This window comes from Lacerta agilis, chromosome 18 (assembly GCF_009819535.1).
Source record: "Lacerta agilis isolate rLacAgi1 chromosome 18, rLacAgi1.pri, whole genome shotgun sequence".
In the NCBI taxonomy this organism is placed as follows: domain Eukaryota; kingdom Metazoa; phylum Chordata; class Lepidosauria; order Squamata; family Lacertidae; genus Lacerta; species Lacerta agilis.
Window position 1 is genome coordinate 1518733 of NC_046329.1, and position 21986 is coordinate 1540718.

The 21986-nt window shown below is 46.5% G+C and overlaps 1 protein-coding gene across 4 annotated transcripts in view; it reads left to right on the forward strand.

The window, feature by feature from the left end:
* GATAD2A (GATA zinc finger domain containing 2A) overlaps positions 1 to 21986 on the forward strand; it is a 75024-nt gene that overhangs the window by 40583 nt on the left and 12455 nt on the right. For 3 of the 4 annotated variants that reach the window (XM_033136532.1, XM_033136535.1, XM_033136533.1), the window contains exons 1-4: positions 5891 to 5995; positions 9243 to 9520; positions 19338 to 19467; positions 20652 to 20783. In XM_033136532.1, the coding sequence (XP_032992423.1) occupies positions 5963 to 5995; positions 9243 to 9520; positions 19338 to 19467; positions 20652 to 20783 (573 nt within the window). In that variant the 5' untranslated portion in view covers positions 5891 to 5962. Of the gene's footprint in view, positions 1 to 5890; positions 5996 to 9242; positions 9521 to 19337; positions 19468 to 20651; positions 20784 to 21986 lie in introns of those variants that run through there. The other variant, XM_033136534.1, reaches the window with a different exon arrangement.

The following is a 21986-nucleotide window of genomic DNA, read 5'->3' on the forward strand; positions in this document are numbered from 1 at the left end:
ACTTGCAATTCCCAGCAACAGTAGAGGGAGAACATAGTGACTGTGGCTAGTATCTGCTTGTCCTGCGTAGATTTGTCTAGCCCACCCTTTGCCTTGCAAGGGGTTGGAGTAGATGACCCTTGGTGCCTTCCAATTCCAGTGATTCTGTTACTACAACCAGGCAAAAGGACTACCATGATGAGTGAGGGGCATTGCCTGGGAGAGAAGAGGTGTGGCCTGGAAAAAGAGAGAGTCCTTAAGGGCTGGGCAGTGGGTCGCATTTGCCCCCAAGGGCCCCCCCCCCCAATCTCTGCTATAGAGGCAGTAGCTGTGCATCAAAGGCATGGGAGCTCACTCCTGGGGGCTGAGGTCCCTTCGAGTCCCCACAATAAAATATTTGAGGGGCTTTGTTGTTGTTTAGTTGTGTCCAACTCTTCGTGACCCCATGGACCAGAGCATGCCAGGCACTCCTGTCTTCCACTGCCTCCTGCAGTTTGGCCAAACTCATGCTAGTTGCTTTGAGAACACTGTCCAACCATCTCATCCTCTGTCGTCCCCTTCTCCTTGTGCCCTCCATCTTTCCCAACATCAGGGTCTTTTCCAGGGAGTCTTCTCTTCTCATGAGGTGGCCCAAGTATTGGAGCCTCAGCTTCAGGATCTGTCCTTCCAGTGAGCACTCAGGGCTGATTTCCTTCAGAATGGATAGGTTTGGACTCTCAAGAGTCTCCTCCAGCACCAGAATTCAAAAGCACAAATTCTTCGGTGATTAGACTTCTTTATGGGCTAAGGCCACCCAAAGTTGGTGGGCATTGCCATTCAAATGGTGTGTGTGCGCCGCCTCTTGTGATCGATTGGGGGGGGGCTTACCTGCCCCCCTACAAACAATCTGGGGTATGTGGTGGCACGGTTAGGAACGGGCAGTAACTCATCTGATACAGCCAGGAAAACCTTGGAGACTGTTTAAGGAGTAGCCTTTAGTTACGAGTACAACCAGTTATTGCAATTCTCTGCCATGGGAAGCAGCGAAGGAGGGAGGAGGTAAATTGGTGGCAGGGAGGAATTCAAACAGCCCCTGGGTTTTGGAGTTTAAGATCAGTTGCCGGGGAGGGCTGGTGGTGCTCACCTCCCATTTGAGGGGTTCCCCCGAGGCATCTCTGGCTGGGTGCTAAGGGAATCCGGACGCTTGATGCGACAGACCTATATTCGTGAGTTGCAAAATCTGTGTGTGTGAGAGCAAGAGACAGGAATAGGAAGTCCACCCTGTATCGTTTTGAGGTGTGCTCAGCCTAGTTTCCTATGCATTCCCTCCCTCTCTTTCTCCCTCTGGCAAACAAGGCCACTTGAGTCCGGGTGTTGCAGTGAAATTGCCATGATCCTTGAGTGACCCAGGTAGGGCTAGACCCGTAAAATGCAGGTGGCTGGTCCGTGGTGTGTGTTTGGGTGTGTGTGGGTGTGTAGGGAAGCCTCTCTGCTTGCTCCCAGATGCTCTCTTCTCCACTTGACTTTGAGCAAGGAGGACCTAACCCCATAGGTATGTCAGGGGGCACGGCCTTGTCCTTTCCTACCAGCTGCCGGAAGTCAACAGGTGGTGAAACTTGAGGTGAAACTTGGCATAGTAGTGATGGCTAATGCTACACTTGTTAGACTTGACGCTTGGGTCATCCTCTCCCATCTTTGGACAAACTATACAGCTCCCGTTGTCTCAATAAAACAAACATCATTTTACAGGATTCATCTCATCCTGGATATAGTCTGTTTGCACGGTCGCCTTCGGGCAAAAGATACAGAACAATTAAATCAAGAACGAATAGACTAAAAAACAGTTTTTATCCAAGAGCTATAACTATTTTAAATGCTGTAATGAAATGATATGATCTTTGGGGAGTCGTGATGGATGGTATGTATGTGTATGTGTGGTTGTAAATGTATAAATGCGTATATGTGGCTGTAAATATGGGATGGCATTCAATTTCGTTGTACTACGTACAGTGACAAGAAAGTATCTATCTATCTATCTATCTATCTGCAACGGGACTCCCTGTGAGTATCCGTTGCCTGGCTTCTGCAAAACAGGCCTGCTGCAGACTGTTTTTTTTAGTGGTTGACGTTCCTGGTCAAGAGCACCATTTTCTTCCCTATGTGTAAAGGAGGGGGATTTGGGGCGCTGATCGAAGAAGGGTGCTTGCAGGAAGACCTTTGCTCCTTGCACTGCGTCCCCTTCAGAGATCCTGAAGTGTGTGTGCAAATGTAATGCATATTCCACCCACAGAGGGCAGGGGCTCCGTGGCCCTCCAGGCGCTGCTGTACTACAACTCCCATTGCCACACACATGTATGTGCACACACACACTATTGAACAATGCTTGGGGGGGGGTGCTACAGAGATCTGAGAGGCCAGCAACAGCTGGAGGGACACGGAAGTTTCCCTGTCCCTGACATTGGGAGGCACTGTGTCCCCTTGTCCCCCCCACCCTGTATTCAACATACTGCCTACCAACATGTTTCGGAATCTTTCCACACTGCCCTGTGACTTTTAAATTAAATAACTTCTAATTAGCTTTAATCCTGAATAACCAAACAAAATGTTTAAAAAAAACTTATGCACCCCCCAAAAAAAACTTTTATTTATTTATTTATTTTGCAGGCATGGTAGGCTTCCTTAAAGCACCCACTTTCCTTTCTTTCCCCCATTTCTCTACACCCCCCCCCCCCCCGAAAAAGGCAGGGTTTTGTTTTTTTGGTATTTTGGCTGTGTCCTCCTCATGCTGCTTTCGACTCAGCCTGACTCCTGTGACTGACAAGCGATTGGGGATGTGTGGCACACGAAGGGTTAAGGTCTGCCATTTTGTTATGTAATACCCTTAATGGACATATCAGTGAATGGCATGAAGATGGCAGGGCTTAACCCTTCGTGTGCTGCAGCCCAAAGCTCGACTCTGTAGAGTCCCCCCCCTTTTTGTTTTTAAAGCTTTGACTCCAAACACACACACTTTTTAAAAGAATCACCAAATGCAATTTGATTTCTCTCTCATCAGACATAGCATATATATATTTCATATATATATATATATATATGCGCATACCTATCAGGTTAATGAAATAGAACTTGCCTTTTAAATTAAGTGTCTGTCTTTATTCAACTTGAGTCCTACTGTAAGTAGGTTGGTTGAAATCAGTGGACCTAAAGTTAGGCTACAATCCTTAAACCTTACTTACCTGGGAGTAAGCCCCAGCAAATTTAATAGGACTTACTTCAGAGTAGACCTGACTGGATTGCACTGCCATGCCCAACATTATTTTCAAAGAGCTACTATGAGTAGAACTGAATATTCCGGAATATGAGCTGCAATATCTGATATTTTTCTTTATCCAAATAATTTAGGAATGTAGGGAAAATGTGTTGGGGGTTTTTTTTAAGGAGAGAAACTTTTATTTTCTGCTTTCTTTATGGCTAAAACATATATGACATTATTATTATTATTATTATTTATTACAAGCAAGAATACAACTCTGTTTACTTGGGGAGAGGAGGGGGCCTTCCTTTTTTTAAAAAATAAATAATTAAATACTGATTTCAGTATGTCCACAGGTACAATTTCATGCTTTAGCTGAGATTCCTGCATTGCAGGGGGTTGGACTAGATGACCCTTGGGTACCTTCCAACTCTACGATTCTGTTTCAACAGAATAAATAAGAAAAGGGTGGGTTTATAAGGATCAAGGAAGGAAGAGTGTTTCCTGGGCCAGAGTGTAATTAAAAAAGGTCCAGGTGAAGGAAACTTTTGTTTCACTTGGACATTGAAAAGGTTGTAAATGAAAGTTGGCACAAGCTGTTTGCACTTGCACCGAGTGCTCGCCACATAAAAAGAGCCCTGCAGCCGCAGGATCAGGCCATTTGGCCCAGCATCCTGTCCTAAGCGTGGCCAGGCAAATGCCCCCATGAGAAGCCCACAAGCAGCAACTGGAATCCAGGCCGCAGAGTTTCCCAAACTGTTTATTGGTGGAGGGGGGTTGTTGTTGTTTTTTACTACAATTACCATCATCCCTGGCCTCTGGTCCTGCTAGCTAAGGATGATGGGAGTTGTAGTCCAGAAACAGCTGGAGAACTTAAGTTTGGGAAACCCTGACCTAGAGGCATTCGCCACCTCTAACCATGCTGGCCGAACAGCAGCCATCGTGAACTGGTGGCCGTGGAATCGTCCTGTTCTCTTCACCTTCCTTCCACACCTTGGTTGTTTTTCCCTGGTTGTCTGGTGGGGATTGTTTTTCGCCTCTCCAGCATCCTGCTCTCTCTGGAGACCCATTTCCTTAAGATGTAGGCTTTGATTTGCATTAGTGCTTGAGGCAGCAGCGCTGGTTCTCGTCCAGAGAGGCTGCCGTTCTGCATGCTAAGTCGAGTGGCTTTCTGTTTTCCATTGGCTTCTTCGGTTTATCCTCCCTGCACCCCTACTTTCCTCCAGAAGGAGCTCAGAGGTCTGTGCATGTGGCCCTCCCTTGCAGGGTTGTTGTTGCTGCTGCTGTTCAGATGGCATTGATTCCCCCCCCCCCGAAAGCAAGCTATTTTCTATATATGGACTCTCACATACCCCTCTGCATGCATCCAGGCAAGCGAGAGGCGCGATCGGGATTCCAGGGCAATTCTCTCAGGGTCGTGGGTTCGAAACCCACATTAGGCGAAAGCTTCCTGCATTGCAGGGGTTGGACTAGATGACCCTCGTGGTCCCTTCCAGCTCCACGATTCGATGACTCCAACCAGACGTAAACACTCAAGGGGAAGAGTGCATTGCCCCCACCCCACACAGGCTTCAACATCCCGCACAACGACCCTGCAAGGTAGGCCTAGCCACAAAGCCCATTGCGCCTGTCATATCAGACCATGCTTCCCATTCCGTTGATTGAATTGTTTCTTTGGGTTTCTGTTGGGGTTTTTTTTATCCCCACCATTTCCTCTCGAAGGAGCCCAGGGCAGCAGAGAGATGGGCAATCCAAAAATAAAGCTGAAACATTTTTAAAGCAATTGCAATTAAAAACACCTCAAAGCTGTTAGAGCATTCCTCTATCCAGTGGTCTCAGGGTTGCCTGCAACAGTCTTCTTCAGCCACCACCCAACGCTTGGGTAAACAAGCACGCCTCCTCCTGTGTAGACCTGTCCATACGATGAGGGTGATGCTCTTTCCCAAAGCTCTTCCCTCAGTATCCCTGCTGCATCAGAGGTGGAAATACGAACTTTGGAGGCTGTCTTATGCACTCGGACTACTTGTCCCTCTAGCTCTGCATTGCCTACACTGGCTGGCAGCAGTGGCTCTCCCGGCAGTTAGAAATTAGCAGGCAGGTTTTGCAGCTGGCGCAGGCCCAGTTGCCACCACACGGGGACCTCTGGATGCCAGGTTGGCAACGGGAGAAAAGCAAAATGTCCCTTAGAGAGAAGGATCTGAAATATTTTCCTTGAAGCTTGAATTTATTTTATTCTGGATTGTTTGATTGGATGTTTTAATGTGTTGCAAACTTCCCCTTTCCTAATACGTTTGTTTGCATGCAGTGTTAGCTGGTTGCCCAAAACTCACAGGACCAAGAAAGGTTTCCTTTTTGTCGGGAAGCAGGTAGAACTTCCTCTGGAGGCTATAGTGGCAGCTATGTATGGAAATGTCTGTATATGCCCAATTTCTTTTTCTCTGAGCACAGGTTGCTGGCTCAGCTGCTGCTTGTAGATGTTGGCCACTGTGAGGGCAGGATGCAGGACTCGATGGGACTCCCCTCTGGGGTAACCAGCTGCAGGGCTCTCCTTAACCTTCACAAACTGAAATTTACACTTTGCTTTTTCTTTCCTTTCCTTTCCTTTCCTTTCCTTTCCCTTATAATCCTCCCTGCAGTGGCGAAAGAAAGCGGTATAACTCTCCCGCCAGCTCCTTAATTCCTTCGCCTCTATTCCTTCGCAGGAGGTGAATTTATGTCAGTATGTGATAGGATTCTGTCACGAGGCACCCCATGCTGGAAAAGACACTGCCTGAATTATACCAGGTTTGTCTCCATTTCTTTAAAGGGAGGTGGTTGGGGGTATTTTTTTAAAAACGTTTCTGGGGCTGCAAAAAAAAACCAACCCCAGCTTCCTGTCTTCCAAGTGATAGAAGGGCCTGTTCCCCATTATTGTGACAGACAGGAAAAGGGGTGGCGGGTGCAAGTGGTATAAAGAGCCTCATTCGCCTGGGGCGAGTCGAGAATTGCAGAGAGGTAACTAGGCAGAAGAGGGACGAAGGTGGCGCTGTGGGTTAAACCAGAGCCTAGGGCTTGCCGATCAGAAGGTCGGCGGTTCGAATCCCCACAACGGGGTGAGCTCCCGTTGCTCGGTCCCTACTCCTGCCAACCTAGCAGTTCAAAAGCACGTCAAAGTGCAAGTAGATCAATAGGTACCGCTCCGACGGGAAGGTAAACGGCGTTTCCGTGCTCTGCTCTGGTTCGCCAGAAGCTGCTTAGTCATGCTGGCCACAAGACCCAGAAGCTGTATGCCAGCTTCCTCGGCCAGAAAACGAAATGAGCGCCGCAACCCCAGAGTCATCTGCAACTGGACCTAATGGTCAGGGGTCCCTTTTTAACTTGGCTGAAACTGACAAAGGTGGTGAGGTTTTCTTCTTCCCTTAGTTTGCAGGCTGGACTAACCACATGATGATAATAATAATAATAATAATAATAATAATAATAATAATAATAATAATAATAATAATCCTTCCAGTAGCACCTTAGAGACCAACTAAGTTTGTTCTTGGTATGAGCTTTCGTGTGCATGCACACTTCTTCAGATACACTAAATCAGTGTTTTTCAACCTTTTTTGGGCAAAGGCACACTTGTTTCATGAAAAAAATCACGAGGCACACCACCATTAGAAAATGTTAAAAAAATTAACTCTGTGCCTATATTGACTATATATAAAGTAATTTTCCCACGGCACACCAGGCAACATCTCGCGGCACACTAGTGTGCCGCGGAACAGTGGTTGAAAAACACTGCACTAAATCATAGAATTGCAGACTTGGAAGACTTCTTGGCTATTGAAAGGAGTCTCTGCCCAGGAGTTTTGTGGCTTCCCTACCCCTAGGGAGGAGCATTTCAAGCGTAGCTGTAGGTTCAGCTCTCTTTCCTCCTTGAGTTGTGCACACTTAAGTTCCGCTGGGATCCGGTTGTACAAGGTGTTTACACACACACACACAAACACAACTTTATTCATAGCACATTTTCTGCTTCTGTTTTGCATCTTTTGTGGTGTCAACCGCCCTGACAGGGCGTTGTACAAATTTAACAAACAAGCAACACACTGGCAGCTCTCTTCGGGTGCAAATATCTGCAGGCAAATTGTGAGCTTTGGGAATGGGGAGCACTTGCAACCCCCCTGGATGCTGGGCTCCAACTGCCCTCACTCCCAACCATTGGCTATGCTGCCTGCAGGGAAAGGGGAGTCCCTCCACCATCTGCGGAGCCCCTTGATCTGAGGAGCCAGTTCCTAGGGGCTGAGGTCCCTTGGGCCCCCCATAAAATATTTGAGGGGGCTGCCCCTCTCCAAAGTTGATGGGCATTGCCCTTCAAATGGTGTGCCTACACCGCATCATGTGATCGATTCTGTGGGGCGGGGCTTACCTGCCCCCCCCCTCAATATTTTCTTCAGGTTGGCACCCCTGGCAGCCAGCGGCAGTGGGCTAGACGCCAGAGAATCCCATCTCTCCCCCAAATTGACAAAGCAGCTTCCTAGACCTCGTGGTTTGCAAAATGCGGTGCTGCTTCGGCTCTTTAAAGTCTGGAAGGGTTTTCTGTTTGCAGGGACAGGCCACCTGAGGCAAATGCATTTCTTTTCCTGCCTCCACCTTGTTTTTCCATGGAGGGGGAAGTTTCTTCCTCCTGTGCAATGCATCCTGGGAAGCCTTTCCTCTCCCCCCCCCCCAACCTTCCTGGTTTGGAGAAAAGTTGCTATTTCTTTGCCAACTCCCCGCTGTGCAATTCTCCTGGGGGCTGGGCTCATGGCGTTCATCTCACACACCCTGGTCCTTGACTTCGCACCCCCCCCCCTTTTTCTATATCTGTCTTTGACGGGCACCCCATCCCACCCCGCTTCTCCAAAATGGCTTTCTCAACCCCGACCGACCGGCTGACCACCACCTGCGCTGCCCCTTTAAGAGGACGCAGTGGGGTGGTCTCCCCCACCCGCTTCCCATTTATTCCCTGGGATTCTGTGTTCTGGAATGCCCAACTGCAGCCCCCCAGCCCCACCCCACCCACAGGCAGACGCAGGGGTGGTGGCAGTCTCCTCTCTCGCGCTCTCTCTCTCTCTCTGCTGCGAGGGGTTAACAACACATAGCCTTGTTGTCTGGAACCAGTTCAGACCGGTTTTCTGGAAAGTGCTTTGTCTCTCCCACTGAATCCTGGGAAAGGGTCATGTGTGGACCCAGTGATGTCATGGGATCACAAACTGACTCAGCTCTTTGCTCCCTGCCCTTCCCCACCCCCAAATCAGAAGAGGTTTGGTGTGTGTGTGTGTGTGTGTCTGCCTCTTTTGCAGGTACAATTGGAGAGGCAACACACACCCCCAGGGTGGGGTGGGGGAAATGCAACCCTCCACCCCACCACCACTTTAAAAAAAAACTTTTTTTTTTTAAAAAAAAAAGCCCCCCCAAATCTCTCCCCAACTACTTCCACGAGTTTTGAGTACTTCCTGTGCGTCGTTCCCACAATCGTTCTCCTGTAAGACATTCTCTCTGGTGGCTTTTAGGACCAGCGGTGGAATAAAGCCTGTAATCTCTTTAGCAGTAAAAGGCATGTTCTCTGTACCTTTAAAAAAACAATAATAATAATGCGAGGCCTTTCCCAAACACCAGGATGTGTCAGGAGGGACTTGGAAACTTTCAGTCATGAGAAGCAGGTGTTCAGGATAAAGGGCAGGTTTTTAAAGGGAGGAGGGGGGAAAGGCAAGCAAAATTGAGCAGGTTTTATAAATAAAATAAAAAAGTGGGTAGGGAGTCTCCAAGTCTTCTTGCAGTGAACTTGCCCCTGATTTCAGATTCTTCCATTTCCCCATGAGTTGAGTTGTGAGTGCTGCTTGAAACAGAGCTGAGCACTCCACTCCCTTTTGCACTCCCTAAGCAGCTAGTGCAGACTGCTGCTTTTTTTATTATATTAAAATTTAAACCATTGTGATACTCTGATCTTTGTTGCCTGGATGAATGACCTTCTTCCTCTTCCCTCCCCTTTTCCTCTCCTTGTGTTACTTCCCCACTCCATCAGAGTACCATAATGACAGAAGAAGCTTGCCGGACGCGAAGTCAGAAGCGAGCCCTCGAGCGGGAGATCACCCAGAACGACGTGGACTGCAAGAAGATGAAGATGGACAAGGGGCTCCTGGGGGCCCCCGAGGCCAACACGGAAGGGGGAGACCTCAAGGTGAAGAGCGAACCCACATCTGGGAGAGTCCAGGGATTGTTAAAAGGAGGGGAGATGAAAGCCACGATCAAAGTGGAGGTGCAGACGGGAGACGAGCCGGTGGACATGAGCACCTCAAAAAGGTAGGTGGCCTGTAGATGTCAAGGAGATAAAGAACTACACAGCTTGTAGAAGACATCTGAAGGCAGCCCTGTATCAGGATGTTTTTAATATTTGACATTTTATTGTGTTTTTATATGTGCTGGGAGTGACCCAGAGTGGCTGAGGAAACCCAGCCAGATGGATAGTTGTTGTTTATTATTATTATTATTATTATTATTATTATTATTATTATTTATTATACCACTCTTGGGTGTCCCAACAGCACCTGGAAGGATGCACGTTTTCGCCATTCCCCTTTCTCAGAAAATTCCTCTTCTGAATAGAGGCATTCTCCCAGCTCTCTCCCACCCCTGGTATCTCCAGATATAGCTGGGAGAGACTCCTGCCTAAAGCCCTTGAGATCCACTGCCAGTTGGAGCGGGCAGTTCTGAGCTAATGGATCCAAGGGCCTGACTCTGTGTAACCCCTGGGGGGATGAAGGTCTTTCGAGGTCCTGGTCTAAATGAAGGCATTCCTCCATCTCTTGCATGCAGAATGAATGTGACTTCTTAGGTCAGGAAAACACCAAGATGCCTCCAGGGGACCTCCTTCCATAGCAGGGATGGGGAACCTCCGTGGTCCTCCAGATGTTTGACTCCCCATCATCCTTGGCCATTGGAAGGGAGAGCTGCTCTTGCGCTCCGGTCCTACCTGAGGTTTTCCAAAGGCATCTGGATGCAGCAATTCTGGGCTGCATCAATAGGAGTATAGCATCTAGATCAAGGGAAGTAATAGTACCACTGTATTCCGCTCTGGTCAGACCTCACCTGGAATACTGTGTCCAGTTCTGGGCACCACAGTTCAAGAAGGATACTGACAAGCTGGAACGTGTCCAGAGGAGGGCAACCAAAATGGTCAAAGGCCTGGAAACGATGCCTTATGAGGAACGGCTTAGGGAGCTGGGTATGTTTAGCCTGGAGAAGAGAAGGTTAAGGGGTGATATGATAGCCATGTTCAAATATATCAAAGGATGTCATATAGAGGAGGGTGAAAGGTTGTTTTCTGCTGCTCCAGAGAAGCGGACACGGGGAAATGGATTCAAACTACAAGAAAGAAGATTCCACCTAAACATTAGGCAGAACTTCCTGACAGTGAGAGCTGTCCGACAGTGGAATTTGCTGCCAAGGAGTGTGGTGGAGTCTCCTTCTTTGGAGGTCTTTAAGCGGAGGCTTGACAGCCATCTATCAGGAATGCTTTGATGGTGTTTCCTGCTTGGCAGGGGGTTGGACTGGATGGCCCTTGGGGTCCCTTCCAACTCTAGGATTCTATGGTTGGCCCCTGCAAGAACAGGCTAGATGGGCCATTGACCTGATCCAGCAGGCTCTTCTTCAGGCATAGGCAAACTCGGCCCTTCAGATGTTTTTGAGACTACAATTCCCATCATCCCTGACCACTGGTCCTGTTAGCTAGGGATGGTGGGAGTTGTAGTCCCAAAACATCTGGAGGGCCGAGTTTGCCTATGCCTGCTCTTCTTACATTCTTATAGCAGACTACTGGGAGAATCTTGGGCCCAGTCTTAAGTGAAAAGCCGGTTATTTATTTTGGGCTGCAGTTTGCAGTTTTTCTTGAGTGACATGGTGTCATCTTTGTAAGTGCATGATAACCTTCTGCAGCCTTCATTTGGCCAAAAGGCACACGCACAGCAGCCATCTATAAAAAAAAAGTGTTTTCCAAGGCTGGTGATGAGCAAGCAGCATTTTGGGGGGGCCCTTTGCAGACTCCGCTTTCCCTGCTCTTTTAAACTCTTAACCCTGGAGCAATTTGTTTTGTGGGCACAATTGGTGGAAATGTGAGAAGGTCCACGTTTTAATTTTAATATTGACTGCCCTGTCCTGCCCGGGTGCCTCTTCACCCTTCTTGGAAAACTACCTGACGCCTGGTAGCGTTTAAGGCTGCTGAATTTTAAAAGATTTATTTGGGATTGATAACAAGGATCCTTGGCCTACCAGCTCTTCTGGGAGGACAGGTTATGCTGATGAGCTGTGTGGGTATCGTGTGTGTGTGTGTGTGTGTGTGTGTGTGTGTGTGTGTGTTTGTTTGTTCCCCACACCCCACCCTACAGGCACTATTCACCACACAATTTCAAACTCTAAAGATGTTCTTCTGAGATATTTTGTTTTATTTGAGGAGGAGGGTGGGAGAGATGGCATTTATTTCTGCTCTTTTTACTTCCTGTTTGGGAGAAACTTCCTGGATTCCAAAGAGACTTCTTTCATCCCCAAGATAAGTTACTGCAGGCACACACTCACCTGACTCTTCCTGTGTGTCCAGACCTGGGAGAGACATTCAAATCTGCTGTGAATCCAGAACAATAGGGACAGGAACCTTGCTACGTTTTTAGAGGAAGGCCTCGTGGCACAGCACCTGCTTTGCGTTCCAAATGTCCCATGTCCAGTCCCTGCCATCTCCAGGTAGGCGAGATTCCCACCTGGACAGCTTCCAGCAGTAATTGGTAGGAGACAATACTCGTCATTCTTTGTTCTTTAATACTGAGCTAGATGGACTAGTGGTCTGACTCTGCATCCTGTCTGATTTCAGATTCTAGATCAGTGTTTCCCAAACTTGGGTCTCCAGCTGTTGTTGGACTACGAGTCCCATCATCTCTACACAGCAGGACCAGTGGTCAAGGATGATGGGAATTGTAGTCCCAACAACAGCTGGAGACCCAAGTTTGGGAAACACTGTTCTAGAACCATGAGGGCTAGAATCTTCCTCTTGTCTTTTAAAGGCAGGAGCCTGAATTCTGTGCTAGAGCATCTGCTTTGTACCCAAAAACCTCCCAGGTTCTAATCCTGATTTATATCCAAGTGGGGACTGAGGAAGACACACACACACACCCCTACACCTAAAACTGGACAGTTGCTGCCAAGTGAACAATGCGGGGGGGGGGGGAGCTGAGCTGAATGAAGCCAGGGCTCTGTGCAAGACAACTTTCCAACAGCATGAAGGAGAAGCAGCTTGGATGGATGGATGATGGATAGATAAAATTTCTTTGCGTTATATTGAGTTTATTATCCACTGCTTAGGGGCTGTTGTAATAAGTGGTACATAAATGGTTGAAAATGAATAATGATGATGATGATATTAAAAATAGATATACCCACATGAACAGTAAATGCTGCAGTAAAGAAAGAAGGAAAAAAGTTGCCTGGACAGCTGCCTATTCCTGTATTGCAGGGGGTTGGTCTAGATGACCCACAGGGGTCCCTTCCAACGCAACCATTCTATTATCCTTCCTCCAACCCCCTGAAAAAGGACTTTAATCTTTGTGGGGAATCAGTTCCACTCGACCTGATGGAGGCTTGCTCCCAAATAAACCTATGTGGTATGTTGACATTTGAACAAAAAAGCGCTGTGGGCAGTAGAAGTGTGTGTTTTTGTGCAGTTTTTCTTTGCAGATGCCTTTCTTGAACGTCTTCCTAGATTTGCATACATTTCCCACCATTGTACCCAAAGTGGCTCACAAGGATACCCTGGTTTTTTTCATTTTTAGCTGCTGCTGTTGTTGTTTGCATTGTTTTGAGTTTATTATACGCTGCTGCGTAGAGGCTGCTGCAATTGAGTGGTATGTAAATTGTTGAAAATAATGACAGCACAGTTGGTTAGAGCGCAGTGCTGATAATGCCAAGGTTGCAGGTTTGATCCCCGGACAGCTGTGTATTCCTGCTTTACAGGGGGCTGGGACTGATCATCAGGGTCTCTTCAAACTCTATAATTCTAATAGTTATTTGCATTGTTTTGAGTTTATTACCCACTGCTTAGGGGCTGTTGTAATTGAGTGGTACATAAACAGATTACTTGCAAATTAAACAAATTGTTTGCATTGTAGGCGCTTTTGTAATTGAGCGCTATGTAAAATTGTTGATGATTACGGTGATCATAATAGTTATTTGCATTGTTTTGAATTATTATACACTGCTTAGTGGGTGTTGTTAATAAGTGGCATATAAATCATTGACAATAAATAATGATAATATTAAAAACAGAAATACCCACATGAACATGGCCGCCCAGAGTGGCTGGGGGGACCCATACAGATGGGCGGGTTACAAATAAATTATTATTATTATTATTATTATTATTATTATTATTATTATTATTATTATTATTAAATGCTGCAGTAAAAAAAAAGAAATAAAAATTTAAAATAATGCGAATCAATACAGAAAACAAATCCATACAGTATTGTGGGTTATATCCAACATTAGCTGGAGAGCAGAGCTATTGAAATGCGTGAACTAACTTAAGTTCCTTAATGGGTCTACTCTTAGTTAGATGAAACCCACCTAGAAACGTTAAATTGCGTAAGTAGGTAGATGATAATAAAAACAACAAAACAGCGCTTCAGACAAGTTTTTCCTTGAACCTAGTAGGATGCCATTAATCGCTGAAGCCACATATAGTATTGGTTTGGGTTTTTTTTAAAAAAAAATGTTATGTATTTTGTGGTTTTTATGTTGTAAACTACCCTCTGTGATCTTTGGATGAAGGGCGATATATAAATTTAATGAATTTATACAAATCTAAATAATGATCAAAATATCTATTGCCATAAGAATAGAAAGTTTCTGTTTGGCAGTCACTGCAATAAATATATAAAAAATGTTATGCAAAACGATGCAACTTAGCCAACAAAATTAGTGCCTTAAAACTAAGCAGGAGGAATGACGCTGTTAAATGCAGAAATAAAAAAAAGTTAGGTGTACAAAACAGGTTCTGCAGAACCTCATAGTTCAGCTGGTTTCAGAAAGTTTAAGGTTCCTAGTCTCAGCTTGCCTGCCTGCCCTTTTTTCTGTGTGTGTCTGAGTGAGAGAGACTTTTCTTCCTTCCAACCCCCTCCATTTTCTTTCCACTACCTGTCTCTTCCTCCTCCTCCTCCTCCCTCCCTTCCTTCCTCCCCCCACCCCAACAACAACTTCCCACTCCACAAAATGAAAGCAAATGTGTCACAAAACCGGTTCCGACCGGTTGGTTGCCATGACTTTTTCCAGGATGTGGAAAGGAATTGTTTTTTGGGTTTTTTTAATCCACATGACCAATGGGATCATGTGACTTTTTGGGCGGTGTGCATGGGGGGTGAGCCCTTTGGCTTCCTTAGCATTACAGGAAGTTCACCGTCTTATGATGCTGCTGTGATAACTGATTATAGAAGGGCGACCGTGTGCGTTGTGTATGTATGTGTGTGTGAGAGAGATTTTTTAGTTTGCACGTAGCAGAAGGGGTTAAAACTTGGCCGGTTCTTTTTCCGTGCAAGAGGCATACAATTGAACAATTCAGCTCAGGATCCCCAGCGACTTTCCAGGGTTTCAGATACAAGGTCCCCTTTTTTCTCAGCCATGTCTGGAAATGCTGGGCATCAAACCAGGAGCTTCTGAACCCAAAATTCGGGGGATCCAAAGGAAAATTCGGCCACTTCCCAGGCTGAATGTACATCTCACTGCTGCCTTGGGCATCCATCTGTCTCGAGAGGCAATGGAGTGTGTCTCCGGGGGTGAAGCCAAACTGAAGTGACTTCCCCCCTGGGTGCAAGCCTGGGCCATGTGTATGGGGTCCTGGACTGCCCAGACAGCAACCCAAAGGAAAGCAGAGAAAGATGTTTGGCACCAGCTGAGCTGCAGGAGTTGCCAGAAGGAGGCTGACAAGGTGCCATCCATCCCTTTTAGGAACTCCACTCTGGATTTGAGTAGGGTTTACTCCTTAGCCTTTTCTTCTCAGATGAAGGGTGCTATATAAATCTCATCATCATCATCATCATCCCACAAGGCAGCAGATGTTCAGGATCAGAGCAAACATTTTGCACAGTTAGCAAATTGGAGGGGTGGGTGTGTTGGGGTTTTTAACAGAAGCCAACGGTTTGGGAAGCTCTCTGAATTTGCTTGATAGTATTTGTTGAAAGCAGGCTAGTAGTGTAACTGGCCCTCTGTAAGAAGAGGATGCTTTCCCTGAGATTCCTGCGTTGCAGGGGGTTGGACTAGATGGGCCTTGGGGTCCCTTCCAATTCTACCGTTCTATGATTCCGTGATCAAGACTGGACATTCCCTTCTGTAGTCAGGGCTGGAGTGTTGCAGAGGTCCCAAACCCAAGTATCTCCCCTTTCCAAAAGAGAAGGCCTCATTTTCATTGTTTGAAATCGTAAGCTCCTTTGTATCCCCCTCTCTGTGTCTGCCCCGCTTGCCAAACTTGGCATTGGCCTGGTAGAAACTGCTTTCTTCCCCAAGAGTTCATTACTGCAAAACTTGACACTTAACTAAAACCACAACTAAAAACCACAAGCCGGAGCTGAGAAGTTTTTGAGGAAGAGTACATTGGCCAGTATCTGCATCAACTGCAAGAAAGAAGTTTTACCTAAGTTAGTTCCACTTTGAGTAGACCCATTGAAATGAATGGGCTCCACAGTCAGAGGCAATAAACACCTCTAAATATGGGTTGCCGAGAGTCGTAACTGGGGACAGTTGGTGTTGTGCTATAGTCCTGCTTGTGGGATTCCCTTTGGGGCATCTATTTGGCTACTGTGAGGACAAGAGGATGGACTAGTATGGAAGGGACCCTCTAGGATCATCTAGTCCAACCCCCTGCAATACAGGAATATGCATCTATCCCTTATGAGGATTGAACCTGTAACCTTGGTGTTCTCAGCACCACACTGACCAACTGATGACTCCCCTCTGGCCCGATTCAGCTGCAGGGCATTGTGTCCATCAGTTTTGGTTCCTCTGCTCAGAGTAGGACTACCACCAGATACAACAGGAACGCTTGCTTGCTTCCTTGAGGGTTGTTGAAGAGCTCTTCTGCAGTACAGTAGCTAGCCCAGGGTTTCTCATACTTGGGTCTCCAGCTGTTTTTGGACTACAACTCCCATCATCCCTAGCTAGCAAGACCAGTGGTCGGGGATGATGGGAGTTGTAGTCCAAAAACAGCTGTAGGCCCAAGTTTGGGAAACCCTGGGCTAGAGTCAAAACAAAACAAAATAAAAAATTCCTTCCAGTAGCACCTTAGAGACCAGCTAAGTTTGTTCTTGGTATGAGCTTTCCAGTTACAGGTAGGTCGCCGTGTTGGTCTGCCATAGTCAAAACAAAATGAAATAAAAAATTCCTTCCAGTAGCAGTGTCAGACTAGGAGCTGCTGGGAGACCAGTGTTAAAATCCCTTCACTCAGCCACGAATCTCGCTGGGTGTCAGTCAGTGCCTCTCAGGCTAACCTACCTCACAGGGTGGTTGTTCTGTGGGTAGAATAAGGGGTGAGGAAAGAATTGAGCTCCTTGGATAAAAAGGTGGGTTATAAATGCATTAAATGGTGTTTTTTTAAAAACAAAACAAAAAACAAGCCAGTAGAAACTAATTTGAGTCTACAGCAAAAGTCCCGTGTTTAGATCCATCCATCCATCTATTTATTTATTTATTTATTTATTTTCTTCTCTAGAATCAGGCCTGCTTATCAAAATAAAGAGGGGCGTGTGAGAGAGTACTTGAGCCAGGGGCTTGTTTTGTTGTCTATTGGAAGAAGGGAGTGTTTTTTAAGGTTACTACTACTTATTGTTAAAAGTAAAGTCAGCCTGGAGACCACCGTTGGTTAGAGCCTGGTGCTGATAATGCCAAGGCTGCAGGTTCGATCCCCCCACAAGGAACAGCTGCATGTTCCTGCATTGCAGGGGGCTGGACTAGAGGACCCTTAGAACCCCTTCCAACACTATATGACTGTAGGAAGTAATAGGACCCTTTGGGTATTGTCTGCAGAGGAAGAAGTGTGCTCTTTCGCAAGCTGTGCTTTATCTGGCTTGAGCCTCTTAAGTTTAGTGGGTCTCCATTGGGTTAAGGTTTAATTGCATGCAGTCGTGGTTCTTAAGAAGTGGGGAGGGGGGGAATAACCCCTCTTTCACCTTTTGTCCCCCTTTGGAGGAATGATGCATTTTGAACTGCCTTACGCCGCCCTCTAGAGACTCTTCTAAGTATTGCAGCATCCGCAGAAACCTCTTCGTGGAGACCACTTGCTACAAGTGGGGTGAAAGTTCTGCTAATTAACAACAGCAAGAATTTTATTATTTGTACCCCGCCCATCAAGCTGGGTTGCCTCAGGCACTCTGGGCAGCTTCCAGTATATACAAAAACATATTATAAAAAATATAAAAAATTCCTTCCAGTAGCACCTTAGAAACCAACTAAGTTCAATATAAAAAGTCACAATAACTTTGAAATAAACAACATATCAAATAAAGCAATATTCAATAATTGATTAGAATCTACTAATAAACAGTAAAATTAAACATCGTAATAATAGTACTTATTTCCTTGACATTGTTTTTTTTTTTTTGCTTTCATTTAATTTTATTGTCGGTATAAACATCCATCCTTTTACAATTGTTTACATAGTTTTGCATACTTTACATATTCTCCATATCGTATATTATATAAACAATATATAAACAATATAATAAAAGAAAAATTCAAAATATATAACTAAATAGATGAGTACATTTGTAAATAAATAAAAAGAAAGATTAACATAAACCTAGATTATACACATAACCTAAACCTAAATTTAATACTTAAATCACTAACAAGTAGACTTCCTATCTTTCCTGATAAGCGTTCCTTTTCTACTTGTGAAAGTACTTAACATTTTTCTTTTATCCTTTATTTATATCCAAAACCTTCTACAATTCCAAGCACAGCTTCATTTTCTAACATTCATTCCTTGACATCTGATGGGACGGCATTCCACAGGGTTAGATGTAGCTTCCTGTCTCACAGTGAGGGAAGCACCAGAAGGCCCTCACAGCTTGATCTAAGTGTCTGGGCTGAACTAGAAGCTCCTAGTCTCAGGACCTTGAGAGACTTGGGTTCAAATCCCCTCTCTGCCCTGCAACTTGGGCTAGTCACACTCGGCTTACCCTGCCTCGCAGGCATGTCATGAGGAGTGCTTATATGCGTGGGAAGAACCATACCCGCCATCTCATTCTCCTTGAAGGAGATGTACATTTGGTTATAAATGAATGAAAATATTGGTGTCTCCCCTCCAAAGACCAGTCCGCATGTTGGGCCAGCCTTCCCAAACCTAGAGCCTTCTCGGCATGCCCCAGCCAACAGGCAGCGGTGATGGACATAGTTATAGTGCAGCAACATCTGGGGGTCACAGGTGCCCCATCCCTGCTCTCAGAAGGAGCATTCTGTACTGCAGTGGTTCTCCCAAGTGGGCAGTGCCACTGCCTAGCAAGTAGGAGGGTGTAAATGGCTGTCAAAAAGCTGGCATCCCTGGATCAAGTTCATCGATTTTGTCGAAACTAAATAGTTTCAGTTGGATGTTGAATAAATGTGCACCCAGTTGTTGCTGAATTTGATTGTGTTGTCTCCTTCAGTGGGTTATGCAAACCACTGTTCTGAACGATGCTTCCTGCAGGGTAGGGGGCACTGGGGGTGAGTTTATGGGACCGGGGGGACAGTGCCCTGAAAAGGTTTGGTAGCAGCTGCTCTGCTGCGTTCAAGAGGTGGAGGAATGCCTCTGTTTAGAAGGGCCACTCTCTCCTGAGAAAGAGGAATGCCTCTTCCTACTCCAGGACCGAAAAACCTTTGGCGATCTGGGTGATACTGGACTCCATCTCCCAGCAGCCAGCATGACCAGTGTTCAGGGGTGATGGAGCACAGCAGCCTCTCTGAAGGACGTACATTGGGGAAGGTGGTGTGTTAATTGAATAACAGCTAGCTGGAACTGTTTCACTGTGTTTTACTGTGATACTGTGATAATTTACTGTTATTTATTCTCTTCTCTCTGCTTTTCTTTCTGTGTGGGGGGTGGCTCCTCCAGCGACATCAAGCGAGAGAGGAGGGTCCCTTCGCCCGATGTAATAGTACTATCGGACAACGAGCCATCGAGCCCAAGAATGAATGGATTGACGAAAATCCCGTTAAAGGAGACCAGCACAGAGGTGCTGATGGTAAGTCTTAGCCCTTGCCTTAACATAGCTGCCAGTCCTCACTTGACACATTCAGGCCAGGCGGCTGTGGCTTTCTATTTTCATTGCTTCCTCCTGTTCTGTCTTCCGCTGGGACTTTTCCTTGGGTGTGGCACTGAAACAAGCCATCCCTTTTTGTACATCTCTTCTGCCCCTCATCCACGCACATTTTGCTAAAACTCTGATTCGCCCAGTCACCGCTTGCCTTCACTTCTGCAGCCTCTGGGGCTTTGCCTTCAGGGGCAGCTGGAGCCCACTCAGGCTGGGTGCCAAAATTTATACAGACGTACCTTGGAAGTCGAACGGAATCAGTCCGGAAGTCCTTTTGACTTCCAAGGTGCAGCTTCCGATTGGCTGCAGGAGCATCCTGCGGCCAAGCAGAAACCGCCCCGGACGTTTGGCTTCCGAAAATCATTAGAAAACTGGAAAAATCACTTCTGGGTTTTCGATCATTCGGGAACCGAAACATTCAGGTTTACAGGCATTCAGCTTCCGAGGCTCCACTGTACACTGTTTTATTATTGAAAAATAATATCACTAAGAAAAATTAACAATAATAATTAAGATATTTGAAAAGCTAAAATGCAATAGATTGCAAGCAGATTAAAACTCACACCAGCTTTCTAAATACATCTGACTAGGCTTGTCTAAACAAAAATGTTTTTAGCTGGTCCTGAAAAGGGATCGGTGAAGGTGCCTTCTTCACCTTATACAATTGTACAGTTGGAAGGGATCCCAAGGGTCATCTAGTCCAACCCCCTGCAACGCAGGAGTATTTTGCCCAACGTGAACCCATGACCCTGATATTAAGAGTCACATGCCACATGTGACAGTTCCAATCTGCAGGTGCTGTCCCCAAGCCACGTCTGCAGACAAGCAAAACAAAAGGTGACGTCGTCACTGGGCATCCATAATGGCACCAGGTTGGCAGGTGATTGACAGGTGAACAGTCCCACCCACCTGTCAAAGAGGCCCATAGAGCAAGGGGGCAGGGAGGGAGGTCTGGATCCACTCTGCCGGCTGGGGCCAGTCCTGCACCCCTTACCTCCCCATGGCTGTCGCCTCTCTTCCCTGCAGATCCCTCCCCAAAACGCCATCCCTTTCGGCAAATCCCCAAACTGGAGAATTAAGCCCCCTTTCCCTCTCCTTCCCCACCCCCCTTGCAGAAGAGCAGCCCCGAGGAGCGGGAGCAGATGATCAAGCAGCTGAAGGAGGAGCTACGGTTAGAGGAGGCGAAACTCGTCCTGCTGAAGAAACTGCGGCAGAGTCAGATACAGAAGGAGACGACGGCTCAGAAGGTAAGAAGCCTTCACTTTCTGCCGGCTCCTCCATGGCAGCTGTGCGCTGGGGGTGGGTGGGGTGTCCCTAGCTGCCTCCTGCCCAGGCACAGCTACCAGACCAGCAGCATTCAGAATTACTAGCCATTTGCGACCAAGTGAAGATGCGTATGGATGGTTTCCTCAGACTCATACCCCATCCTTGTAGAATTCTATCCTTTACATTTTACCTGCACAATTGGAATGAATTGTCACATTGACTTTTGAGCCGTCAGGTCCCACATTGGCAACTACTGTATTTTTCGCTCCATAAGACGCACTCTTTTTCCTCCTAAAAAGGTAAGGGTAAATATCTGTGCGTCTTATGGGGCGAATGGTGGTCCCTGGAGCTGAATTGCCCAGGGGCCAAAAGAGGATCATGCTTTTTATTTTACAAAGAGAAAAGGGGGTGTTGAAAGGACCCCGCTCAGCAGCTGATCAGCAAGAGATCGGGAGAGAGATAAGAGTCCCGGCTCCCTTTCAGCCCCACCCCCTTGCCCAGGCCTCCATTGTTGAATGTGCTGCAGAGGGAGGTTGTTTGTTTCCCCAGCGACATGGGACTGGCTGATTAGATTATCTGTCTGGAAACTGTAGAAATGGCTCCCTTTCCTTAAGAACCTGCAGAAATGTGAGTTGAACCCCATAAAAACAGGGCTTTTCCTCTTTGCTTTTCCCCCTCTGCAAAAGGAGCTTTGCTTTCCCCCCTTTGCAAAAAAGAGCTGCAAAACTTTTAGCTGATCCTCAAAAAAACAGGGTTTTTCCCTTTGTAAAAAAAAGCTGCAAAACTTTTAGCTGATCCTCAAAAAAAAACAGGGCTTTTAGAGGAGGAAAACCAGAAAAATATTTTTTTTCTTGTTTCCTCCTCTAAAAACGAGCTGCGCCCTATGGTCTGGTGCGCCCTATGGTCTGGTGCGCCCTATGGAGTGAAAAATATGGTAAGCATTCCGTTTTGGCGACTGTAACCCTGGTTGAAGGAGCCCTTTGGTGCCTAGTTCTTATATATGAGTTTTTAACACTGTAGACCAGGTGTGAGCATCCCATGATTGCCCTGCTTCACCCTTGGATGCCTTTGGTTTAAAATATTCCCAATCCCTTGCAAGCCTACTCAGAAGTAAGCTCCACAGAGTGTGATAAACAGTACATTCAATGACGTATCCCGGTTCCACACACCCCAACAACAGGCAA